Source organism: Schistocerca nitens, chromosome 3 (genome assembly GCF_023898315.1).
Source record: "Schistocerca nitens isolate TAMUIC-IGC-003100 chromosome 3, iqSchNite1.1, whole genome shotgun sequence".
In the NCBI taxonomy this organism is placed as follows: domain Eukaryota; kingdom Metazoa; phylum Arthropoda; class Insecta; order Orthoptera; family Acrididae; genus Schistocerca; species Schistocerca nitens.
The window spans coordinates 554,356,858-554,382,903 of NC_064616.1; the positions used below are offsets into that span (position 1 = coordinate 554,356,858).

At 40.7% G+C, this 26,046-nt stretch overlaps 1 protein-coding gene across 1 annotated transcript in view; it reads right to left on the reverse strand.

Annotated features, from left to right (window-relative positions):
• The window catches only part of LOC126248462 (cytochrome P450 4c3-like), a 196,645-nt gene that overhangs the window by 82,922 nt on the left and 87,677 nt on the right, over positions 1–26,046 (reverse strand). The window contains exon 4 of the mRNA XM_049949467.1: positions 15,798–15,983. Within this exon, the coding sequence (XP_049805424.1) occupies positions 15,798–15,983 (186 nt within the window). The remainder of the gene's footprint in view (positions 1–15,797; positions 15,984–26,046) is intronic.

Sequence of the window (26,046 nt, forward strand, 5' to 3'; positions counted from 1 at the left end):
CTGGGTCAAGGTGGTAACTTTGCGCAGTGAATTCATTAATCCGTGAGTCTAATTCACTAATTCATGTTCCTTTTATGTAGAAATTAGGTTTTAAATAAAAATGTCACTTTTTTCCAAGCACATGTGGAATAGTTCTTTATACAGCATCTATTGTGCCACACTATGCTACATTATATTCAGTTTTAGTGAATTAGGTAGAGAAAAATCCTCACAAGTTGATGCAAGGTACAAGAAGACAGTTCAAAGCAGTGAATATTGCAGGTGTTTCATCTGCAGCCTTTCCAGGTGCTCACAGATGGTCGTTTTGGGGAATCATGCAAAGTGTGGTCCAATGTTTGTTCTGTTGTTCCACAGTTGCATTGTTCATCGTCAATCATTCCCCACTTACATTGTGTTGCTTTGGTCACAGTATGACCAGTTCTGACATGGTTGAGGGCGCTATGTATTTTCCTCAGTTGGTTCACTCATGAGGGTTTAAAGGTTGAATCTGTTTTATTTAACTTCTTATGACAACGTAATGATGTCCAGTGATTTCTCAATTCTTTTCTTGGAACAAAGCTTTGTGGGGTGATTTGGCCATTTTTGACCCAGACTGGTTTCTGGATTTTTGTCAGTCTCAAGTAAATTGTTCTCTGTTTCATGAACTGATCTGTGGATCTCTTTAGTTTTGTCCATTCATGTGGTATTCCTCGAGGTCACTAGAAATTTGGTTATTGGTGTGGATTTAAGAGTTCCTGTCATGGTCCTCATTTTGTTGTTTAATTGGATATACATTTTACTGACATAGCTATTTCTATTCCATACAAGAGAACAGGATACCAGTATAGGATAAATGGGTGCTTGTGCTGTAGTTCTCAAGGTGTCAGCAGTAGATCCCCAGCTAGCACCAGCCAGTTTCTTAAACATATTATTTCCTGATTTTAGCTTTTGTCCTCTTAATTTCAGATGTTTTCTAAATATCAGAGGCACACACAAATATTCAGGTTGTCATCTGTGCTGTAAGTTTTTGTTGTTGAAGATTACATTCAGTTCTTTTTCGGTTATTTGTAATGAGCTGACTTCTGGTTTATTAGGCTTCTGGCAAAGTCTTTGATTTTTGTAATATTGGTCAAGCTTTTGTAGATCACTAGTAAGTATTTGTTTATCTTCTTTGAATATGTTGCTCTGAGTTGCTATTACTACATCACCAGCGTAGCTAAACTTTACAGGCTTAGTGGTAACTATCTTGTTGGTGTACAAATTGAATAAAAGTGTGACCAAATCTGAGTCCTATGGGAAACTATTCTTTATGGAATAGGATTCACTTGTAGTTGATCCATTTTTAACTTTAAAAGTGCAGTTTTTAAACAGGTTTTTCATTATTGCTGTGATCTTGGAGCTTGAAAGGGTGTGATTTAGATTATACATTACTCCATTCAACCACATGGTGTCATATGCTGTTGGGCAGTTAATAAATGCCACTGAGGTTATCTTTTTCTTTTGAAATCCTGCTTCCATGTATGATGTTAGTGTGAGAACTTACTCACAGCAGCTTTGATTCGCATGAAATCCTACTTGGTGTATGTTGGTTACGGCATCAGTTGCTGTATATGCGTCATCAATAGTTCGTATCGACCAGCAACTTAATATATGTGAACTGTAAGTGCTCGGTCAAGCATCCATCTTTACTTTAGTCAGTTCTTTGTTATGCTTCATTCTGTATGGATGCAGTATCAAGTGTAAATATATACGAGCTACGACATATATGGGAATTAAGTTTTCTATATCCCAATTACTGATCCCATTCCAATAGTGGTGACCCCGCAGTTCATTCATGTTTCTCGTCTTCCACGCCAGTGTTTATGCAACAGGTTATATGCACTACACAATGACCATGCCAAACAATGCCTTGCTCGAAAATGTGGAAGCACAACTCCGCTCACCGAGTTTCGTCGTTTCTTCGCCAACGGCGTATTCATTATTTACGCACAGAAATTCGCGTTCTCAACCAACGCCGTGTGCTAACCTCATTAATTTTCAACGGTCGACAACTACACTTTTAGAGCAAACAATGGACTCAGGCTTCATGTCACCGGATTATGCCCATCCGACAGTGAAACGTGAACTGAAAAATATTTCGACTTGTGTCTCTTCTAATCGAGTGTTTCAAGAACAAAGTGATCTCCATTCGAACATGTGTTTGGCCACCCACCAGCATGCTACATCAGTTACTGTCGGGCCGTGTGCTACGCCGCCATTACTACAAGCCACGCCAGATCTGATCCACAGACGTGGTGTTCCAGTTGTGCTTAATTTACATGCACAATTCAGTGTTTTGCGTAACATGGACCCCTTACCTCGCCTCAGTGACCCACCACATGTGCTACAGGCATGTTATGCATCAGATAGTTTCCACATGGGTGGCGTTCTCAACCCCCCAGCCCCCCCCCCCCCCCATTTTCAGGGGTCCCCATTTCCGGTCGCTCAACCGCCTGCCGCTCCCACAGCACCACCTGTGTCTGCCGCACCAGCCTCTCACCCTGTTCCGGAAGCGGGTAGTTTCCATCCAGCACTCATCACTAACGGTCCAGTTTTCAGGCCCTCCTCATGTGTCGTCCATCCGCCTGTTTCCACGGTTCCGTCCATGACTGCCGCGCCGTGTTTTCGTGACACACAGTCAACTATGCCAGCTGCCACTACTACGGATTCGCTCGCCTGCTTTAAACCAGGGCCTATCGCGCCAGCCTCTGACTTAACCTCAGTTCAGCCACTACCCCAGGAGACACCGAAGCCACCATCGTCACCCCCTCCTGGCAGCCTGCCGAAGCTACCGCCCTTATACAAAGACAACCCAGCATCGTGGTTCGCGCTCGCCGAGCATCTTTTTCGTGTTACATCATGTGTCTGACGACAACTCAAAGTTTCTCTGCCTTGTCACACACCTCCACGACCAGTCGGATTTGATTTGTGACCTGCTCCTTTCGCCGCCGCCTACACCAAAATACGAATTGGAAATAAGACTACAATGGAACGACTTGCCTGCTCGCCACAATAATTAATAATAAAGATTCTCTACGAGGAGCACCTGGGGGAACACACACCCCGACAACTCTGGCGCCGCCTTCGATTGCTCGTGAACGAGGATACCATGCCTGACACCACGCTACAGGCTGTGTGGTCTGCCAAACTACCTACCAATCTACAGATCCATCTGTTACCACACTCGTTCGAGTCCATCGGCTATCGCCTATGCAGTGCTGACCAGTTGTATTCGCTGCTGTGGCAACATCAGCTGGTTCATTCCACACCATTCGTCGGCACAGCCGCCCCCGCATACCGACCTTCAGCTGACAGAGGCAGGGCTTGCTCCACTGTCACCTCATCTACTTCCCCTGGCAGTGTCCGCTCACTCTCTCCACTGTCCGAGCACTCCAGGATCGCCCACGCACCTTACGTACTAGTCTATTTACAGGAACATATCAACAAAGACAAGCTGCCCCCACTGTCGCAGTCTCCACCTCCTCCTCACCCTTTCTGCTGATACCACAAAGTGTTCGGCTATGACGCCAAGAAGTGCAGGTTGCCATGCCAATACCCAAACGCCAACCACAGGAACTAAGAGACGCCGAGTTCTGCGGGAAACCTAACAGGTGTCCTCTTACATAACACTCCGTTCACTCGTCCGCCAGGCCGAGTGGTCGTCTCTATGTGACTGACATTGCATCTGGTCGACACTGGTGCTGACGTGTCGATAATACCTACTTTGATGGCCCCACCCACTCCTTCACAGATGAAGTCACTTCTACGAGCTGTCAACATGTCAACATTACCTACATCAGGCTCAATAAAGGTTACGGTGACTCCATCTCCTTCTCTTCATTTTCCCTGGATGTTCTCCATTGCCAACATCGATGAACTCATCCTTGATATGGATTTTCTGTCTCATTATGAACTATCTCCGAACGCTGTACAGGGTTCAGTGCCCCACCATCCTACGAACACTCTCATACTGTGCACCCGCATCTATGTCCAACACTCTGTTTCCACCACAACATTGTGACCTGCGTTACCAACCTACTCTCAGAATACGACTCAGCGACGCAACTCCACCAGGGCAACGAGAAGCTGAAACAATGCATCGTATCCACTTATAGCGAGCTTGTTGCAGTTTGTACCTCGCTTCTGCAACTGCAATCCATGGCGCCGCCACCTAAACAAGATTGCTCGGCTGAGCGTAGCTCCAACTCTCACCTGGTTAGTTTGTTCAAATGGTTCTGAGCACTATGGCACTTAACATCTGAGGTCATCAGTCCCCTAGAACTTAGAACTACTTAAACCTAACTAACCTAAGGACAACACACACATCCATGCCCGAGGCAGGATTCGAACCTGTGACCGTAACGGTCGCGTGGTTCCAGACTGAGGCGCCTAGAACCTCCCGGCCACACCGGCCATCTCACCAGGTTAGTCCACAAACTTTACTTGCAGGTGATGTTCCAACCCCCCCATCGCGCTCGCCTCATCCAATGCCGTGTGTTTCAAACAGTGGTGCTAATGACAGTTGCACGCACGTGTCGACCACACCCACCTCGCAGGCAGCTACTGCGCATGTTGATAAGCATTCCCCCTCTCTCACTCACCGGCCACAAGACCCAGCGGCCATTGTGGCCGACGCCAGCGCTGCTCTCGCCCGCGCCACTTGTCCAGTGCAAGGTTAACAGTGGACGGTCGCTACCCGTTCCCCTTCACTCGGCGCTGCACGCGCATCCTCCCCCTCCACACAAGTGCACGCCACGCTTGCATAAGAGACATGTGACTTTCGTGCTATCTTTCCCCACTCGTGCTAACGGCTACCCCTCTTCGTGCCTTACTCGTCCGAAGACTCAGCACCAGGATGTTAACCAATGTCATGTGCAGTTCTCAGTTTCTTCCGTCACTGATGGAATGACACACAAGATAGTTACCACTGCCAGCCCTCCTATTAGGCATAAGGTCCGACGCCTCCACCCTATCAAGTTGCGCGCAGCCCGGCAGCAGATTAATGAACTTTTGGCGGCAGATGTTCTGCAACCTTCAGACAACAACTGGTTTTCACCAGTCCACCTCGTCCCCAAACACGACGGACCTTTTCGCATGTGCGGCCTACCACCAGATTCCCGTGGCGCCGGAAGACATTCCTAAGACGGCTATTATCACGCCACTCAGTTTATTCCAATATCACTTCATGGCGTTCGGGCTAAAGAATGCGGCGCAAACGTGGCAACATTTCATTGACTCTATATTGTGACAGTTCGAGTTATGCTTTGCTTATCTGGAAGACATAGTCGTTTTCAGCAGCTCAGCGGAGGAACATGAAAATCATCTGTCTATGGTCCTCCAGACCTTGAACTCCAACGGTGTCGAGGTCAACAAAGACTAGTTTCAGTTGCCCCAGGCGTCAGTCTCCTTCCTAGGTTACACCGTCTCTGCTGACGAAATACAGCCTCTCAAATCTCGTGTGCAGGCTGTCACGTCTCTGCCGCCCCCAGATACTTACACAGAGCTACGCCGTTTCCTCGGCACCATCAATTACTACCGTCGCCATCTGCCTCCGCCTCCGCTGTTCAGGCACCCCTGATGGCCGCGCTATCAGGCAAACAAACTTCCGATATAAAACCCGTCTCTTGGACTGCTCCGATGCTAGAGGCCTTCAAGGCTCTGAGGACTTCTTTAGCTCACGCTGTGACACTCGCCTACCCCGACCCCTCGGCTGAGTTATTCATCACTACTGAAACCAGCGACATCGCGGTGGGGGCAGTGTTGCGACAACGCAAGGCTGACATGATTTCTCCGCTTCATTTCTTCTCCAAGAAACTATCTACAGCTCATAGAAAATATTCCGCATTCGATATAAAGCTCCTTGCTGTTTATGAGGCAATCAAACATTTACGCCCCGACGTCGAGAGACGTTCGTTTTTCGTCCTCACCTATCACAAACCACTGGCAGAAGCGTTCTGCAACCCACCTGAGGACCCACCCCCTCGACGTTACCACCACTTTGACCTGGTTTCTCAATTCACAACGGACGTCCGTTACATCAGGGGTGCAGATAACGTCGCTGCGGATTTCTTGCTGTTTCCCACATCGTTGGTCTTTCCGATCTGGCCTCCCTCCAAGCTTCTGATGAAGATTCTCAGGCTCTCCTACGAGACCCACAAACATCACTTGTTTTCACAAAGGCTAAATTTCCTGGCGTTTCCGACGAGATGTGTGTGATTCTTCGACCGGTACCTTACGCCCTTTGCTCCCACCCGAGCTGCGCCGACAGGTTTTCGATGCCCTGCATAACCTAACCCACCTGGGCGTTCGAGCCAACACATGTCTCGTGTCAGAATGTTTTGTTCGGAAGAATAACAAACAGGACTGTCAAACCTGGGCACGCAGCTGCATTGCTTGCCAGCGCAACAAGATCAGCCGCCACACCTCCCCGCCTCTGAGCACGTTCGACATTCCCGCAGGACGATTGTGTCATGTACATATTGATCTGATTGGGCCATTTCCTCCTTCGGAGGGCCATAGATATATCTTATCAACTATCGATAGTTTGTATCGATCAGAAGCGTAATATCTGTGAACTCTAAGTGCTCTGTCAAGCCTCCATCTTAACTTTACTTTAGTCAGTTCTTTGTTATACTTCATTTTGTACGGGCGCAGTATCAAGTGTAAATATAAACGAGCTACAACATATATGGAATTAAGTTTTCTATATCCCAATTACCGATATATATATATATATATATATATATATATATATATATATATATATATATATATATGGGCATGGGATCGGTAATTGGGATATATATTCCATAATACAGAATGTTTCCAGCACCCTGTTACAGATGCTTGGTAGTGTGATTAGACGATAGTTCATTAGGTCTTCATTAGGTTTTCCTGGCTTGAAATAGCTATAGTTTTTGCAGTTTTAAAATGCTGAGAAATTTTTCGGCTCAGTTTTATTGTAAAACTGTAGTAGCCATTGCGATGCTTTCCTTCCTCATTGTTTAATGAACTCAGGTAACACACCATCTAGTGATTAACGAGAGTGAAAACTGAAAAGTGTAAAATAAGATGCCATCTTTGTTTTAAAATATAGGCTAATTTGTGCCAGTATGGCATGAATGTTTTCCAGTTTTGTAAGGCTTAGCTGACTGACTAAATAAGCCTGCATTCATACTGCTGACCATAAATTATCAACAGACTGCAAAGAGAACATGGTGAAACATTATGAAAAGTTTGGAAAAGGAATATGGAGAAATAAGGAAGATATAGAGAGATGGTGTTTCATCCAGGCATATTAAATATGCTGGGCCTCCAGTCCTGTAAGGATTTCTTCCACTGAGAAGACTAAAACTGTTAATTTATGATTTAATCCATGTTTAAGTTGCATCACACTAAATTAAAAAAATTTCAGATTCATGGTATCACAATCATTGCAAAACTTCTGATACAAATATCAGATTTTTAAAATACTATTCTCATAAACAAACTCAAAACAGATCACAGTGAAGCTTCAAGCTAGTCTTCATTGCGCTCCTAAATATAGATATTTTGATGAAAACTGGAATGTTATGAAAGAACTATTGGATAAAGCAAAATGAAAAAGACATATAAATAAGGGAAAACACAGACTATTGTTGCATTCAGTTGGCAAACAACTAAAAATACTGTGCATATCTGTAACAACGAAAGGAAGCTAAAAGTACAATAACACAAAAAGGCAACATCTTCTTCACTGACTGTCAAATTAAAATATGCATTTAGTTTGGATTTTAGACTGCACAGTTTACGCTGTGTAGCCAGTATCATGTGAGTACAGCGTAAACCATCAAATAAAACAATGGAAAGTCCAGTATGGAATAACAACATGAAAAGGATAGATTGCTCTTCACCACATGAAGGAAGCATGATCTGCAGACAAACACAATGAAAAGACTCCTAAACTTTTATTCTTCAGACAAAAAAAAAGGCTCTTTCTTTAGAAGCAGAAAACACACACACAAGTATGGTTCACACACACTTTGCTACTGTCTATGGCCACTCAGGTGAGGTGCAGCCCACAGTTGGGCCCAATCAGCCACAGACAACAGCCAAGTGTGTGTATCTCTCTCTCTTTCTCTTTCTCCCTCTCTCTCTCTCTCTCTCTCTCTCTCTCTCTCTCTCTCTCTCTCTCTCTGTGTGTGTGTGTGTGTGTGTGTGTGTGTGTGTGTGTCTGTGTGTGTGTGTGTGTCTGTGTGTGTTTTCATGTCTGAAGGACTTTTCTGTCTGCAAGCTAAAAGTTTAGAAGTCTTTTAATAGTATCTGTCTGGGCTCAGTGCTTCCCTTCAACCAGGTAAATGTGGATTCCAGTCAAAACATTTGTCTACTCTGTTAAGAGATGGGTGGGCCAGACTTTAAAATTAATGATGAGACACTAAGTGTTTACTGAACAGAAATGGCATAACATACAAACCACATTGTGATTAAATCGCAAGACTGCCTCTGTGCTTGATGCACACTCTGTCTCTGTAAGGCTCAATACAAATTTCATATAAATTAACATCACTCTTAATCTTAGTTTTTTTTACAGATTTCTTGGACAAAGATATGATTCCTATGATTGTAAGACAGCATGGAAAACAATTTAGCTATTAAAAAAAAAAAAAAAAAAACCTGAACTGGTCCATACATATGACACAGTCTATTCAAAAGTGTAACAGAAATGCCTAGGAAACTTAGAAACTTAAACAGCATTGTTTGTATGGTAAACATGTGTTGCATTGGATAGTGTTGTGTGAAACTTCATAATATCTCCATGAGGCAGCTGCTATCTAACACAACATCCATGAACTATTCAAGCAATTAACATCTCGGGAGGCCTCAAACAACACTTAAATGAGATTTCTCCAATAAAAGTGATGCAGTCACAAAATACTTTTGGTCAGTAGAGAACTGGTTTTCATGGTAGACAGTACCACACTTACATTGGCTCCATAGTATGTCTCACATAGGGATCATGAGGGTAAAATAAGAAAGATTATGGGGTGAAAAAAGGCATTAAAACATCTCACATTCCATTCATGAATGGACAGGACAGGGACTGGATGATACTGGTACAAAGTCGTCTCTATCATGTACTGCATATTGGCTTTCTGAGTGTATATGTAAATGTGGACGTTTCTGGATATTTAACAAGCTTCAGTTTCACTATGGGACCAAAACATATTAAAGACAAATGTTTATAAAACATATCTAGCCAGCTCCATTAAAGGCTGTATGCTGGAAATTTTGTGGCGCAGTCATTGTGTCACAAGAACAGAAGGTATACATATCTAGCAATATTTTTGACTCAATATCTACATCTATATAAAGATATCTGGGTTGTTACTGTGCAGGGTACTGGAGGGTACATTATACCAATATTAATTTTTTGTCATGTGCATTCCTGTAGTGAGCAAGGGAAACAGAACTGTCCATATTTATGCGAATGTTCCCTAAACTCCCTTATACTATACTCATGATCCCTATGCAAGACATGCAATTATGGTGGTTCCCTGAGCACTAGTGTTACACTTCTGTATGGGCTATACTGCCCTATTATATTCCTGACACTGCATCTCTGAACCCGTTAGATGTTTACTGTCATGCCTGCTTGATAAGGATTCCCAACATTGGAATGGTGTTCTAGAATTGGATACACTAGTATCTTGTATGTGATTTCCTTTACAGGATTATTGTATTATCCCAGAACCCTTACAAGAAACTGAAGTTTTCCATTTGCCTTTTCTAATATTGATTGTAAATGATAGATCCATTTCATATCACCTCTTACTATTATCCCTAAATACTTATACAATGTGACTTTCTCTAATTTTCCACCACTAATCTTGTAACTGAAACCATTGGGTTCTTTCTCTTTATTATAGGCAGTATCTTACTTTTATTCACAGTTAAAGAAAACTGTCATTCATTACAACAAATTGAAATTTTGATCAAAGCTTTCTGTATTCCCTTGTATTTGTCCAACAGTGATAATTTCTTGCAGACAACTGCATCATAGCAATAAAGACTTTAATAGCACTGCTGATCCTAACTGATAATTTTTTATGTATATTGAGAACATTAGAGGTCCTATTACACCTCCTTCAGCCACAAGAGGTATTATTTTCATTTCTGTAGAATATTTGCCGTCCAGTATAATGTACTGGGTTCTGTTAGTCAAATATTCAATGATAAAGTCACATATTTACTTTATATGATTGTATATTACTTAGTAATTGATGTGTGGTGCAGTATCAAATCCCTTCTGGAAATTTAGAACCTCTTAACAGGAAGAATGTATGTTAGATACTCATCAGCAGACACAGAAATGATTTTTTGTTTGCCTACTGGAAGCATTATAAAACCACTATTGTTCATGATTTAATTAAGGACTTTGTGGTTATTCTGAGATACAGTCTCAGCCTTTATGCATGTGAAGTATGAAATTACTCTGAAAATTCTGAAACTGTTATTGAAGTGCACATGTTTACACTTAGTTATACTTTTATAAAATTTTTAAAGCACTGTCTCTGCTGTCCTGTGCACTGCTGCATCCATCCAAATTAATTCGGAAAATCTTCACACTAAATTTCTTTTGGAGGTTCCTTAGGTACGTTCCTTCTAGGTATTGCTGCTTCAGAAGGCACAAATTGACTGCCATAAATCATTTCCTTTGCTTTGGGAAACAGGAAGAAATCATGCAAAGCTAGATCAGAGTTATTGGTTAGTTGAAGAATTATCTGGACTTGTGAATTTTTTTGTGTAGCATTGGAAAATGTTATAAGCAGCAAATAAAGTTCTTTTTCATGCAAATATTGTCATTCAGGATGCCATAAACAGCTACTGATCTGCTTTCAAACATGTATTCAGTTTGATGCTAAGTGCAGCAAGAATCTGAAAGATCACTACATTCAGCTCTTACCAATTCATCCAAAGTGACTCGAAAGAGTATCACACTTGATATCACACATGACAGAGCATTTCTTTGGAAGATGGAGAATCACCAATAGCCTGCTGCATATTTTCCAAACACTGATTTGTAATAATTCCTACCTCAGGTTCATAAAACTCAATAACAGTATTACTCCTACTTCAGCTTCATTGATGCCTCAGTCTAACTAACAAGCTTAGCTAAAGAAATGAAGGACCTACAGACTATTAATTGCCAGTGGCCTTGACACAGTGGTAAAACCAGTTCCCGTCATATCACCGAAGTTAAGCACTGTTGGGCTTGGCTAGCACTTTGATGGGTGACCATTGAGGTCTTTGAAGTTCTGTTGACAAGTGAGGTGTACTCAGCTCTTGTGAGGCCAATTGAGGAGCTACTAGATTGGCCAATTGAGGAGCTACTAGATTGAAACGTAGCAGATCCAGTAATAAAAACTGACAATGGCCAGCAGAGCGGTGTGCTAACCACATGCCCCTCCATATCTCCATCCAGTGATGCCTTTGAATAGAGGATGACTTGACAGTCAGTCAGTATCATTGGGCCTTCTGAGGCATGTTCAGACAGAGTTAGTTAGCAGCCTGTCAATTAGGCCAAACAAGGTCAAACTTTCATTACTTACTAACAACTGATGTTAATACCAATCACCTTCTTGGAAATATTCACCCAAAATGTCACAAAACTTTCAGTGAACCATGTATTTAGTTACCTACAAGGTAATATTATTTTCTCTCATATTTGAAAAACATCAGCCTAGTGGAAATATTGGCAACTACATCTTACTGTAAGAAAACAAACTCACTCATTTAATGAAATGCAAAAATGTACCATTATTTAACCACAGGATTGATAATTTACAACCAAAGTCAGTCAAGTAACAAATACTTGGGAGTGACTGTTTTTACACAAAGCAGAATGATCATATAAACTATCTGATCAAAAGTACCTGGATGCTTATTAGTGGACATCAATATGAGGTATATCCAGACTTCATCTTAAGGACGGATTGAACTCTGCTGGGGACACTTTGAATGGAGTCTGTGGAGGAATGGCAGCGCATTCTTCCTCAAGAGCCAAAACTTGAGAAGTTAGTGATGCTGGAACCTGGGGTTTGGAGTGAAACTGATGTTCTAACTCATCCCAGATATGTTCCATTATGTTCAGTCCTAGTACATTTCAAGAATATATTTTTCATGGATCATTGCCTCACAGATGCTGTTTTAGGACATAGTGCATGCTGATACAGTCATCACCTCCCAACTGTAGGCAGTACACTATGCTGTAAAATGTTGGAAGTTTGTGGTAAGGCCTTATGGGACCAAACTGCTCAGGTCATCGGTCCCTAAGTTTACACACCACTTAAACTAACATACACTAAGGACAACACACACACGCATGCCCGAGAGAGGACTTGAAACCTCTGACGGGGCAGGGGAGGGGGGGAGCTGTGCGGACTGTGACAAGATGCCTAGACCACGCAGCTGTAAAATGTCTTCATATTCTTTTTTATGTAGTATTTTATATGTATAATAAGGGGACCACTCCCTAACCATTAAAAAATCCACATACTATAACACCACCTCCTCAGTACTTCAGTGTTGGCAATACTCATGACAGCAGGTACTGTTCACTGGGAATTTGTCAAACCCAAACTCTTCCTTTGGATTGACACAGGATTTAGCATGATTCATCACTCCAAATCACTTGTTTCTAGCTATCAACAATCCAATGGCATCACTCTCTATACCACGTCAAGTGTTTCTAAGCACTGACTAGAGAAACGTGTGGCTTATGAGGAGCTGCTCAACCATTGTACCGCATTTTCTTTAACTCTGTACACCCAGTCACTGTACTAGTTGGACTGCTGGTAACACCTTGGAAGTCATGAGTGATTCCTTTTGCTGGTTCATGCAATTTTTTACAACCACCCTGTCTGTCAGTACATGACATCTGCCTGGTCTTGGTTTAGCTGTGGTTGCTCCTTTGCATTAAAGGTACACAGGGTTCTCATGCAAATTCAAAACTGTCCATGCATATGAAAGTCATTTCAAAGTCCAGAACGTTCAACGCACCTCTAAATATTTTATATACTAAGACAATCTTTAAATATAACCATTGACAAAATATATTAAACAATTAAATTAAAAAAAGAGAGTAAAATTAAATTGGCAGAGATGTGTGCCAAGTAAGCAAGCTGCTAGATTAAAACAAGAATGATAAAGAACCTGCATTAAGGAATATTTTATATTCAACCATTGCTTTTACATTAGTATGATGGAACTACTGTGATGCACATGTAAGTGGTAAATTAAAGACAAGTAGGTGATTTCAGAGCGGTACTTCCATATGTAGTTTGCACAATTATGTCACTGAATTCAGACTAAGTCATGAAACTTCCATATGTTACCAGAAGTTATGTTGATGCCTCTTTTAGAAGAACATGATGAAAGGCTGCAGAGAAATAAGGAAATAAGCTAAGTTATCCACCATCTCACAGAATGAATGCCACTATTAATGTCCATCACATAGCATATGGAAGTTCCATGACTTTGTGACATCCTCATGACAGTATTTGGCTGACTATTTATAAAAGTACCCGATGTCATATTAGTATGTCATTTAACTCCCAACAATGATGACAGAGGAAGTCATTGAAAGCATGTGTATGCAAAAAAATCTGATGCAGCAAGAAAACTGAGAAATATTTATCCATCTCATTTCCATAGCCATGATGAATTATGTAAATTGCAACAAAACGTAGCTAAATTTCGTGTACTATTGTATGGCAAAATCTGTTTCCATTACACAAAGGTTCGGCAGAGCAATGGATTCCTTGTAAGAATATAATGGCTTAGGAAAACTATGATCAATCTATATCAGTATGTCCTGAGCGGTCTATTAACCCAGCTGTTCCTACGTTTAAGTAAAATGTATAATTGCATGGTCTCATTTGTGAAGTTATTCACAAATAATATTGAGTAAACATTAAAGATGTTATTTTAGAATTTTCACAATGAGAATCAGCCAACATGAGCACTGGTAATACTTGTGGACATAAAAAAATATTTTATGAACTGTAATATTTTCTTGGATTTCTCTTTTGCACAAAATATGAATGGAGGTTCATGAAAAGATACAGCTTACTTAACAACAAATACATATTAAAGTTTTATGCAAGATTTTAGCATTTCAGGGAAATAGTATCATAATCCACACATATTTCTGAACACAAGTTCTGTGTGTGTAAATAAATGAGACAACTCACTGACTGCACTAGAATAAAACAAATAGTAACTCTAATTTTAGCCATAAACTGAAGATATAGCTGTAAGCTGTGATGGTATGTACTGAGGCACAAAATTAATACTGAAGTTCCTTACTTACTAGTCAGAATATTTCTCAAACATTACTGCACACTATTGAAATATTGTCATAAATTCTGTGCCTGAGAGGGAAAGGGGCATAAATCTAATTTCAGCAGTTTAACCTTAAGACCATGTTTATAATACCCACACACTACTTCATTTGTGGAAGAAGAGTAGTAGTTCTGCTCAAGGATGTACCCAGCAAGTGGCAACAGAGGGCAATAGTCCAGCCCCCTCCCCTCCACCAGAAAAATCTTCAAAACCCAAACTCACATCTTGCCCCACAACACAAACATACATATCGTTTTATTATCTGTTTGAAGACAGCCAGAACATGTAATGGGGATACTGGCTAGTAGTGCATACACCCAGAGCAACTTTGTATGCACCCCGAGCAACTTGATGGTGTGCTTTCAAAACTATTTCATCACTTGCATCACAAAGATCCTCCCTTCCATCTCAGATCCTGGATACACTATTGATTCTGCACCAACCCCTGGCTGATTCAGGATTTGTTAAGAGGCTGCATATTCTTTTAAGATAGCTTAAATTGGCAATGGGCTGCAGCTGATCTACCATCCTTCTTGACAAATGATGCAGTATGTCAGTGTTACAAATATGTTCTTAAACATAAAATGCTGAAATTGAATTTATGCTCCTTTACCTCTCAAATATAGAGTTTCAAGTAAAATTTGAAAACTGAAGTAAAATATAGCACATTAATTTTGGGCTCCAAAGTAACTATTTAATTTGGGCACAATACTGGGAAAGTATCACAAGCAGACAATGACAAAACATGGAAATGTTATAACCACATGCAAGGAGCACATGAATTAACAGAATGAACATATAAGAAAAATATGACTTGGTAAAACATTGAATAATGGCAAGCAGATAATATTAAGTCAGTGATAATGGGTGGCTATAATCCTACAGCTTACATTCACTGTCCTTCGTGTTTCTCACATAATAATCTATTGTGAAAGTTGTCCATTACATTTCTTTGTACAGCAGACAATGTGAGTCAGTTATACCAGTCCAGTTCAAAATATTATGTACTATCTGTTACTTCTCAAACTCTATTTAGTTCCTATTTTTTAATTAAAGGTCAAAAACTTTGAAATATTTTATTTTTCACAAAACGATATAATTCAGTAGAGTTTTAATAATTTAAAAATACAATGAAACTGAGCAACAAGTGATCAAGAAGTTATCATTACCCATGAGTAAATAGGTTTTCAAAATACTGAAAAAAATTGAAAATGTAAGTCAACTTTAACTTGTATTATTCTTAACAACCAAGTTCACCAAGAGTAATTTTGGTGAAACCGGCTTTTAAGAACAATATAAAAATCTGGGTCTCCTCATTGGTTGACAACATGTATATCAACCATAGTTTCTCAAAATATGTGACTTGTCAGTAATCTGAATGTGAGTTGTAAGCTCACCACATATAATATCCAGTGTGCAGGTTGTCATGTATTTGAAAATATTCACTGTTGAACCTGGAGTATTTTCAGATAATTTATTCACCAGTATTCTACTGTTTTTATTGAATACATGTACGTAATCTTCCAAAATTTTGAAATGAAATGCTGGTGTCAGTAACTTCCGTCTTTCATGCCATTTGGTACCTGTAATAAAAATTTGTCATAATCAGTATTTAACATTCATTCTAAGTTGTCTTTTGCTTACTCATACTGTACTGAATACTGATACTTATGGAATAGATAAGTTTAATTTTTATTGCTTTTTTTTGTCTTCTACTCATAATCTTGAAATAAATATTTCAACAGTGTTTGATACTATCACTGCATGCAAATAGAACCCCAGTATTCCAAACTAATTGAGAGTGTGGTCTGTTTGGAAACGAAAATGTTCAGCTTATCCAAAGAAAATGTACTGTACATATACAAATACAGCTGCTGTATTGGATTACCAGCCACAACACAACATAGTTCGCCATTGTGAGAAACTGGCGATGTTGCAATGTGAGGAACTGACAATGTTGCAAATACAATGCATAACACTTTACAACAATACAACTATGTATCTGATTGCTGCAGGAGTGTTCAGAGGAGTTAAAGCACAGTTTGTTTGGCTGCTGTTAATAAATACCATACATACAGTACAATGAATAAATTAGGTTGACTTATACAGTACTGTGTTCATGCTTTTTATTCATAAATTAGGTCAATACTGTACATATAAAGCAGATGCTATAGTGTATAGTACAATGTGAAGCAAATGAAAACATAGTTCTTGTACATTAAAGGAAAAACTGAAGGTGCTTAAGTGGCTTGGCAATAGGGGAAGTGCTACAAAATTGGCTATTGAATTTGGTGCTGGGAAAGCCACTATCAGTGACTGCAAAATAATTGGAGGAAAACTGAAAGCTTCTGCAACACAGCTAGTGAAAAAACTTTGAAACAGTGCCACAACTCCACTATGTCACTGTATGACAGAACTGATGAAGCAACTTTCTTGTGGTTTAGTCAAGGAAGGCAATGCAGCTGAACAAATTTATGAATGGTGATCTAACATTTACTGCTACCTGTATTGGTTATATCATTGGAAAAAGAGACATGGGATATGACAATTAATGATAAGTGAACAAAAATTATCAGCCAGTGTTGCCACCACAGATGCATTCTTAGATGAATTTCCAGACTTAGTGTTGTCAGAAAACTACTCACCACAGCTAGTGTATATTGCTGACAAAACTGGACTGAACTGCAAAGTATTCGCAACAAAAATTCTTGCTTTGAAAGAAAATTCATCTGCACCAGGTTTTAAAATGAATAAACAACACCTCACTCTTTTAGCCTGTAGCAATGCTGTGCCAAAAAACAAATTACTGCTCATAGTAATTAGGAAGTCTGCAACACCACATCCCATAAAAGACATGAATATGAACACTCTCCCTGTTTATTATGAAAATCAAAGTAAAGATTCAATGACCAGTGCTCTGTTTAATGAGTGCTTTGAGGAATAATTTGTTTCCTCTGTCAGAAGATTCAAACAGAAACTTGTTTGCCACCTCAAGCTCCACTTGTGACTGACAATGTTCCATCTCAGGCTTCAGAAATGAAGCTAGTCAATGGAGACATGAAAACTGTTCCCTACACCCCATGAGATGTCACTTCTATCTTGTAACCAATGGATCAAGGTGTGTTACAAAATCTAAAGAGGAATAACAGAAAAAAAGCTTCGACAATTTCTGATTGAAAGAGAGGACTGTTTCATCAGAGAAAAAATTAAAAACATAACAATAAAGGATGTGGCTAGCTGAGGCTAGAGACAATATGAGCAAAAATTTAATACAAACATTGCCTAAGAAACTGTCATCAAGTCTCACATCTAAAGAAACCCCATACATTCTGACTTCATAGAATAATGATATCCTTCAGCTTGCTCAAGAAATCCCAGGGTGCAAAGATGCAGGGGAAAATTGTCTTCAAAGAAGTATATCAGTCAGTGACAATGGTCATCAAGAAATCGGTGGTGAAGACATTGTCTCTATAATCCAGAATCTACCTGATGAGAAATCTGAAGATGTAGATAGTGGAAGGAGAAGAAACTCCTAAACCTATTGTCTCACATTCTAACTCTGCAGATGCCCTCGTATGGGCATTATGCTACATAGAACAGCACACTGTGGCCACACCAACTGACATGATGTTCATTTAATGCTGGTACAATATCACATCATCAGGCAGCTTCAGTTTTTTGTGGCAAAAGTCTGTTACTGATTTCTCAAGTTCCTGTAAGTGAATATTTGAGTACTGCTTCACAAACATGTGATACAATACTGTAGTTACCAGTGCAATAAATGGTTCATTCCAATAAATTTTGTTTCAATAATGAGTTGTTCAGTCCTAAAGTGTAATGAAATCCTTTCTTTGCCTACAAATCAACTTTATATTTATTTTTTCCTTCATCCAATATCTTTTTCAGATTCTCCAAACTTTTGCATTAGTGGGGTTTTACTGTGTGTGTGTGTGTGTGTGTGTGTGTGTGTGTGTGTGTGTGTGTGTGTGTGTGTGTGTGTGTGTCTATATATATATAATGGCCACATCTCATGGTGAGGCTCACTGCCACCAAACACCTGGTTCCAAATACTTCTGAAAAACTACCAAGAACTTATTGAAACCATGCCATAAAGAATAGCAGCTGTTTAGCATTCCAAAGGTGAACCAATATGCTATTAGCCAGGTGGTCATAATGTTTTGACTCATTAGTGTAAATATTCAAAAGATATGGTTATGTATCTTAAAGTAACTACTTAAAAAAACAGTGAATACAATAGCTATATATAACATACATTAAAGTCAACTGATGCTTTCAGAAAAATTTACACATTGAGATGTGTGGCCAGTACATGGGGAAGAAATAATCTTTATTTGAGGTCTCCACACTAATCTAAAGTCAATTCTCAGAACTATAACTTAACTTGATTCCTGAATGGGATATTTATTCCACTATGCCGTATGCTATTTGGGCAGTGCAGAACTCCTCTTTGTGCAAAAATAATCATCGATGATTTTTCCAGCATTATTCTCTTTCCATCTAATTGTGAGGTTTTATATGGCATGATCCATAATTTCTTTTGCTGTCTCAATGGAATAAGTGGTCAAATACAAGGAAAGATCACTAGTGAATTGTAACATTTTTCAACATCTTGCGTATACACTATGTACAGGCAGGGACTCAATATGGCTCCCTGAGGGAGGGCATTGTCAACTATCTGGGGCCTGATGGCATTCCCACTATACTTAACATACATTCTTCTTCAGATGAAGATTTAATTCGAAGGATTAGTTTTAGTGATAATCTGATTGAAAGAAGGTTTCTTTCCAGTACTGTAATTTTCACATTGTCATAAGCACCAGCTATACCACAGAATATCACAATCCTGAAATATTTATTCATGATGGTTCATTAAATTTCAGTTGTCCAAATTCCCTTTGTTGTCAAGAGCACTCTTTCCAAACTAAATCTCATTTCTCTCCATCCACCATTCTAATCTGTTTTTAAGCATTCTTATAAGCAGCTTTTATAAACTTGAAGATAGTGCTATCAGTCTGTAAGAGAACAGGTTAAGAGTGTCTTTGTTTGCTTTAAGAATGCCAATTGCAATTTGTGTTGCTCATTCTTGAGGCAATTAATTGCACAAAAACAGTGTGGCTCAGGTGGTAAGTTTCATATCATGCTATAATGATGCCTGATGCCTGATGCTGTGTTGGGTGAATTTTGTAGAGCATTAATCAGATCTGTTCATGTTCTGTTTCATTCTTGTAAAAGCAAACATCTTTATTGCATGTTGAAGCTGGTGAAATTCTGTCCAAAAATGACTCTAACCAAGGCATCCATTTTTGATAGAGTTTGTATTTGATTTGCCACTTCTAAAACATGTGATCTTTTGCCAGACCTCTGTTATACTGCTATCTTTTCATATTGACTCACAGTATTGAATCCAACTTTCCCTCTTCCATAACTGCAAAACTTTTTTTTGTTGCTTCAGTTTGTTTGTACTACCAAAAAAAATTCTAACATTGGTGTCTTTCTATATTGCAGTAGAGCTAACCTTGACTTTGCTATGGCCTTGGAGCAGTCTCTGGTGCTTGTTGTTTGTCTTTGTTCTTATTTATTAAGTGATAGATACCTCCATTAGCTGTTCATTTAGTTAGTGAGACAAACTTTCCATACCCATCAATTCCCTTGGGAATACTGAAATCTTTTTTTTTATTTCTTGCATTATGATTTCTTGATCAATTTCCTAGTTTTCTTTTCTAGCATTCCATCTATCAGTGGGCTTGTATGTTGATAGTGACTATATTCACCCCAATCTTCATAAGCATAGGATAATGATGCAATCTTAGAGAGTCCTCCAGTACTTGTCACCTAGCCATTACTGCAATGCAAGGGGAGAATAGTGTTAGGTCTAATGTAGATTTTTTTCTCCCAGGAGCTATAACCATTGTTGGGCTACCATCACTCATAACAGTCAGAGATTTATTATCCAATAATGCGAGGACGGATTCATACATGCAGTGCCAACTGATGTTGTGAGTATTATAGTCTGCACATAATGTATACAGTGGTCCTATTTTTTAAAGAAATATTTCCACTGAAACTTGTTTGAATAAATGCTCACTGATACTTAAGATATTGACTAATTCAGTCCTGGTAGTCACTGCTCGGAATACAGAGTTAAGGCTGTTGGGTGGTGTATTACATTGTCTCTGATCAGAATTGCTACTCCTCTTCCTCCTCCACCATATCAAGCAGCTCCACATGTAGTACAGCCTGTGACTAAAAATTGTTTATTCAACTGGCTCCATGCTCCTAATACTGCTGCAGCCACTATGCACCACTGCTGTAACTGTCTGAGTAAACTTTTTGTCTGAAATAACAGAGCAACTCTTCTACTGTAAAATGTTAAATTCCTTAACTTTAAATTAGTAGGTTATCAGTCAATGATTTTATTAATGGCAGCTGTATGTTTCCATCACTTCACATTTGTTCTGTCCAGTGAAACCAGTAAAGTTTTTACGGTAACAAGAAAGACACTGCATTACAATGCCACAGTTTTTCAGCTAAAATATCACTGAAACACAGAAAATGTACAGCCTGTGGTTCTCCTGATGGAGAGCATCTTTTACTTAAGATCACATTTCCAGAAACTCCTCTTCGTTTTAATTAACAATTGGTGTAGATAATTACAGCCTCTGTGCTCTGTGATTCCTCTTGTTTGCTGGGCATTCATGTTTCCTGCCTATAATTCTACTCTAGCAGTTTGTTGACGTATTTCATTATTATGAGGACGTTTTTTTCAACCTCTGATCAGTCACAAAACCGAAACCACCGTGATTATCAAAAACATTTTATTTGCTACTTTTACTCACATCTTTCAGCTACTTCACTATATAGTTGGTGCTCTGACTTAGACATTTGTCATAGCATCGTACAAACTATTCAACACCCTCATCGTAGAAGGCAGCTGTCTGTGCTTTCTCCCATTCCCTATGCTGGTCTGTAGATCACTGTGTGTGTGTGTGTGTGTGTGTGTGTGTGTGTGTGTGTGTGTGTATGGTGCGTTATCAGACAGTTCCCATTGAAATAGCTGCAGAAGCATCATTGTTGCACCTGCAGTGTGTGTCTGTGTGTCTGAGCATTGTCATGAAGAAGGAAACGTGTGACTGTTACTTTATGAGAGTTGCATAAAATCAAGTGGAACCCCTCAGCAGGCACTTCACACTTTGTGCAAGAGAGTGTTGTTCTAAGCATCTTTACATGCTTATTGTGTGCTCATAACTTAAAAGCTTGAAATTAATGATGGGTGCACTTGAGACACTGTGCAATACATCTGTGCCAAGATTCATTAGATTTTCACTTTTGTTTTGATTTCATGACTGACTGAAGGTTCAAAAGAAATAGTCCCCATACTGTATGACTCTGGGAGCCTCTACAATCCACTCTGTTTGTTTCTGGTGCAGCTCTTGGTGGAAGATGGGAACAGAGCATGGGGGGGGGATTGAGGAATCCAATTCCGATTCCGTTCTCATTTCTGTAAGTCGATATGGGTAAGTATGAGGTACGTTAATATTGGCAGGCACAAGGAAAACTGAACAGCCTGAGAATACATTCCATTACATAGATAATTCTCAGTGTCTTTAAAGCTCCAGTTGTGAGCAGGCGTCGGCTCGTAGTGGCGTTGGGGCAACTGTGGTGAGACCTATGCCTACTTCGGTGGCCTTGGAATCACATGGAACCCCTGATGTCGCTGCGTCTTCCGGCAGTGAGCATCTTACCGGTCAGCCATCACTCCAGGGTGAATGGCGGACAGTGGTGGGCTCGCGCGTGCCTGGCCGAAAGGCGAAGGTGGGATCTGGCCGCGTGGCAGCTGCCTTACCCCTTTCCAACAGGTACGGGGTGCTTCCTAGTGGTGATGACATCGTTTCCAAGCCACCACAGGATGCCTCGCCTGTTGGGCCAGTGGCCGATTCTCCAGCAAGGTCCCGACAGTCACAGAGGGCGGGCCTATTAGTTATAGGGAGCTCCAACGTTAGGCGGGTTATGGAGCCCCTCAGGAAAATAGCAGGTAGGTCGGGGAAGAATGCCAGTGTGCACTCGGTGTGCTTGCCGGGGGGTCTCGTCCGTAATGTGGAGGAGGCCCTTCCGGCAGCTATTGAACGCACTGGGTGTGACCGGCTGCAGATAGTAGCACATGTCGGAACGAATGACGCCTGCCGCTTGGGTTCTGAGGCCATCCTTGGTTCCTTCCGGCGGCTGGCTGATTTGGTGAAGACAACCAGCATCGCACGCGGAGTGCAAGCTGAGCTTAATATCTGCAGCATAGTGCCCAGAGTCGATCGCGGTCCTCTGGTTTGGAGCCGTGTGGAGGGTCTAAACCAGAGGCTCAGACGACTCTGCGACTATAATGGTTGCAAATTCATCGACCTCCGTTATTGGGTGGAGAACTGTAGGGCCCCCCTAGACAGGTCAGGCGTGCACTACACACCGGAAGCAGCTACTAGGGTAGCAGAGTACGTGTGGCGTGCACACGGGGGTTTTTTAGGTTAGAAGGACCCCCCCTTGGGCGAAACAATAAAATACCTGACGGCTTACCAGAGAGAACATCAGCATCGTTGATAAAGAACGTCCGTCCTCAGAGACCAAAAACAGGAAAAGTTAACGTAATATTGGTAAACTGCAGGAGTATCCAGGGCAAGGTTCCTGAATTAGTATCGCTTATTGAAGGAAATAGTGCGCATATAGTATTAGGAACGGAAAGTTGGTTAAAACCGGAAGTGAACAGTAACGAAATCCTAGACACAGAATGGAATATATACCGCAAGGATAGGATAAACGCCAATGGTGGAGGAGTATTTATAGCAGTAAAGAATTCAATAATATCCAGTGAAGTTATTAGCGAATGCGAATGTGAAATAATCTGGGTTAAGTTAAGTATCAAAGGTGGGTCAGATATGATAGTCGGATGCTTCTATAGACCACCTGCATCAGCAACCATAGTAGTTGAGCGCCTCAGAGAGAACCTGCAGAACGTCGTGAAGAAGTTTCGTGATCATACTATTGTAATAGGGGGAGACTTCAATCTACCAGGCATAGAATGGGATAGTCACACAATCAGAACTGGAGCCAGGGACAGAGACTCTTGTGACATTATCCTGACTGCCTTGTCTGAGAATTACTTCGAGCAGATAGTTAGAGAACCAACTCGTGAAGCTAACGTTTTAGACCTCATAGCAACAAATAGACCGGAACTTTTCGACTCCGTGAATGTAGAAGAGGGTATCAGTGATCATAAGTCAGTGGTTGCATCAATGACTACAAGTGTAATAAGAAATGCCAAGAAAGGAAGGAAAATATATTTGCTTAACAAGAGTGATAGGGCACAAATCGCAGAATATCTGAGTGACCACCATCAAACGTTCATTTCTGAGGAAGAGGATGTGGAACAAAAATGGAAAAAATTCAGAAACATCGTCCAGTACGCCTTAGATAAGTTCGTACCGACTAAGGTCCAAAGCGAGGGGAAAGATCCACCGTGGTATAACAATCATGTACGAAAGGTACTACGGAAACAAAGAAAGCTTCATCATAGGTTTAAGAGTAGTCGAATCATAGCTGATAAGGAAAAGCTGAACGAAGCGAAAAAGAGCGTAAAGAGAGCAATGAGAGAAGCATTCAACGAATTCGAACATAAAACATTGGCAAACAATCTAAACAAGAACCCTAAAAAGTTTTGGTCATATGTAAAATCGGTAAGCGGATCTAAATCCCCTATTCAGTCACTCGTTGACCACGATGGCACCGAAACAGAGGACGACCGAAGAAAGGCAGAAATACTGAATTCAGTGTTCCGAAACTGTTTCACTGCGGAAAATCGTAACACGGTCCCTGACTTCAGCCGTCGCACGGACGCCAAAATGGAAAATATTGAAATAAACAATATCGGAATTGAAAAACAACTGCTATCACTTAGTAGCGGAAAAGCATCCGGACCAGACGAGATACCCGTAAGATTCTACAGTGATTATGCTAAAGAACTTGCCCCCTTTCTATCAGCAATTTATCGTAGATCTCTGGAAGAACGTAAAGTACCTAGCGACTGGAAGAAAGCGCAGGTCGTTCCCATTTTCAAGAAGGGTCATAAATCAGATGCGAATAATTATAGGCCTATTTCGCTTACGTCAATCTGTTGTAGAATAATGGAACATGTTTTATGTTCTCGTATTATGACGTTCTTAGATAATACAAATCTCCTTTATCATAACCAACATGGATTCCGCAAACAGAGATCATGTGAAACTCAGCTCGCCCTATTTGTCCAAGAAATTCACAGTGCCGTAGACACTGGCGAGCAGATTGATGCCGTATTCCTGGACTTCAGGAAGGCATTTGATACGGTTCCGCACTTACGTTTAGTGAAAAAAATACGAGCTTACGGAATATCGGACCAGGTTTGTGATTGGATTCAGGATTTCCTAGAAGAAAGAACACAACATGTCATTCTTAACGGTTCAAAATCTGCAGATGTAGAGGTAATTTCGGGAGTACCGCAAGGAAGCGTGATAGGACCTTTATTGTTTACAATATACATAAATTACTTAGTTGACAACATCGGTAGCTCCGTGAGGCTATTTGCAGATGACACGGTTGTCTACAAGAAAGTAGCAACATCAGAAGACTCGTACGTACTCCAGGAAGACCTGCAGAGGATTAATGAATGGTGCGACAGCTGGCAGCTTTCCCTAAACGTAGATAAATGTAATATAATGCGCATACATAGGGGCAGAAATCCATTCCAGTACGATTATGCCATAGGTGGTAAATCATTGGAAGCGGTAACGACCGTAAAATATTTAGGAGTTACTATCCGGAGCGATCTGAAGTGGAATGATCACATAAAACAAATAGTGGGAAAAGCAGGCGCCAGGTTGAGATTCATAGGAAGAATTCTAAGAAAATGTGACTCATCGACGAAAGAAGTAGCTTACAAAACGCTTGTTCGTCCGATTCTTGAGTATTGCTCATCAGTATGGGACCCTTACCAGGTTGGATTAATAGAAGAGATAGACATGATCCAGCGAAAAGCAGCGCGATTCGTCATGGGGACATTTAGTCAGCGCGAGAGCGTTACGGAGATGCTGAACAAGCTCCAGTGGCGGACACTTCAAGAAAGGCGTTACGCAATACGGAGAGGTTTATTATCGAAATTACGAGAGAGCACATTCCGGGAAGAGATGGGCAACATATTACTACTGCCCACATATATCTCGCGTAATGATCACAACGAAAAGATCCGAGAAATTAGAGCAAATACGGAGACTTATAAGCAGTCGTTCTTCCCACGCACAATTCGTGAATGGAACAGGGAAGGGGGGGATCAGATAGTGGTACAATAAGTACCCTCCGCCACACACCGTAAGGTGGCTCGCGGAGTATAGATGTAGATGTAGATGTAGATGTACTTCATTTCCTAAGTAGAAACTGTCTAAAACCATCATTATTAGATTGCCATTAACTACTACTCCTTGTTCTTATATATTTCTTTGCTTTCAATTTCAGCCATTGCCTTCAGCCTCAGCTGATCATTTAAATTACTTTTATTATAAACAGAGTGGTCCACCACTCATGATCTCGTGGTAGTGTTCTCGCTTCCCGAGCACG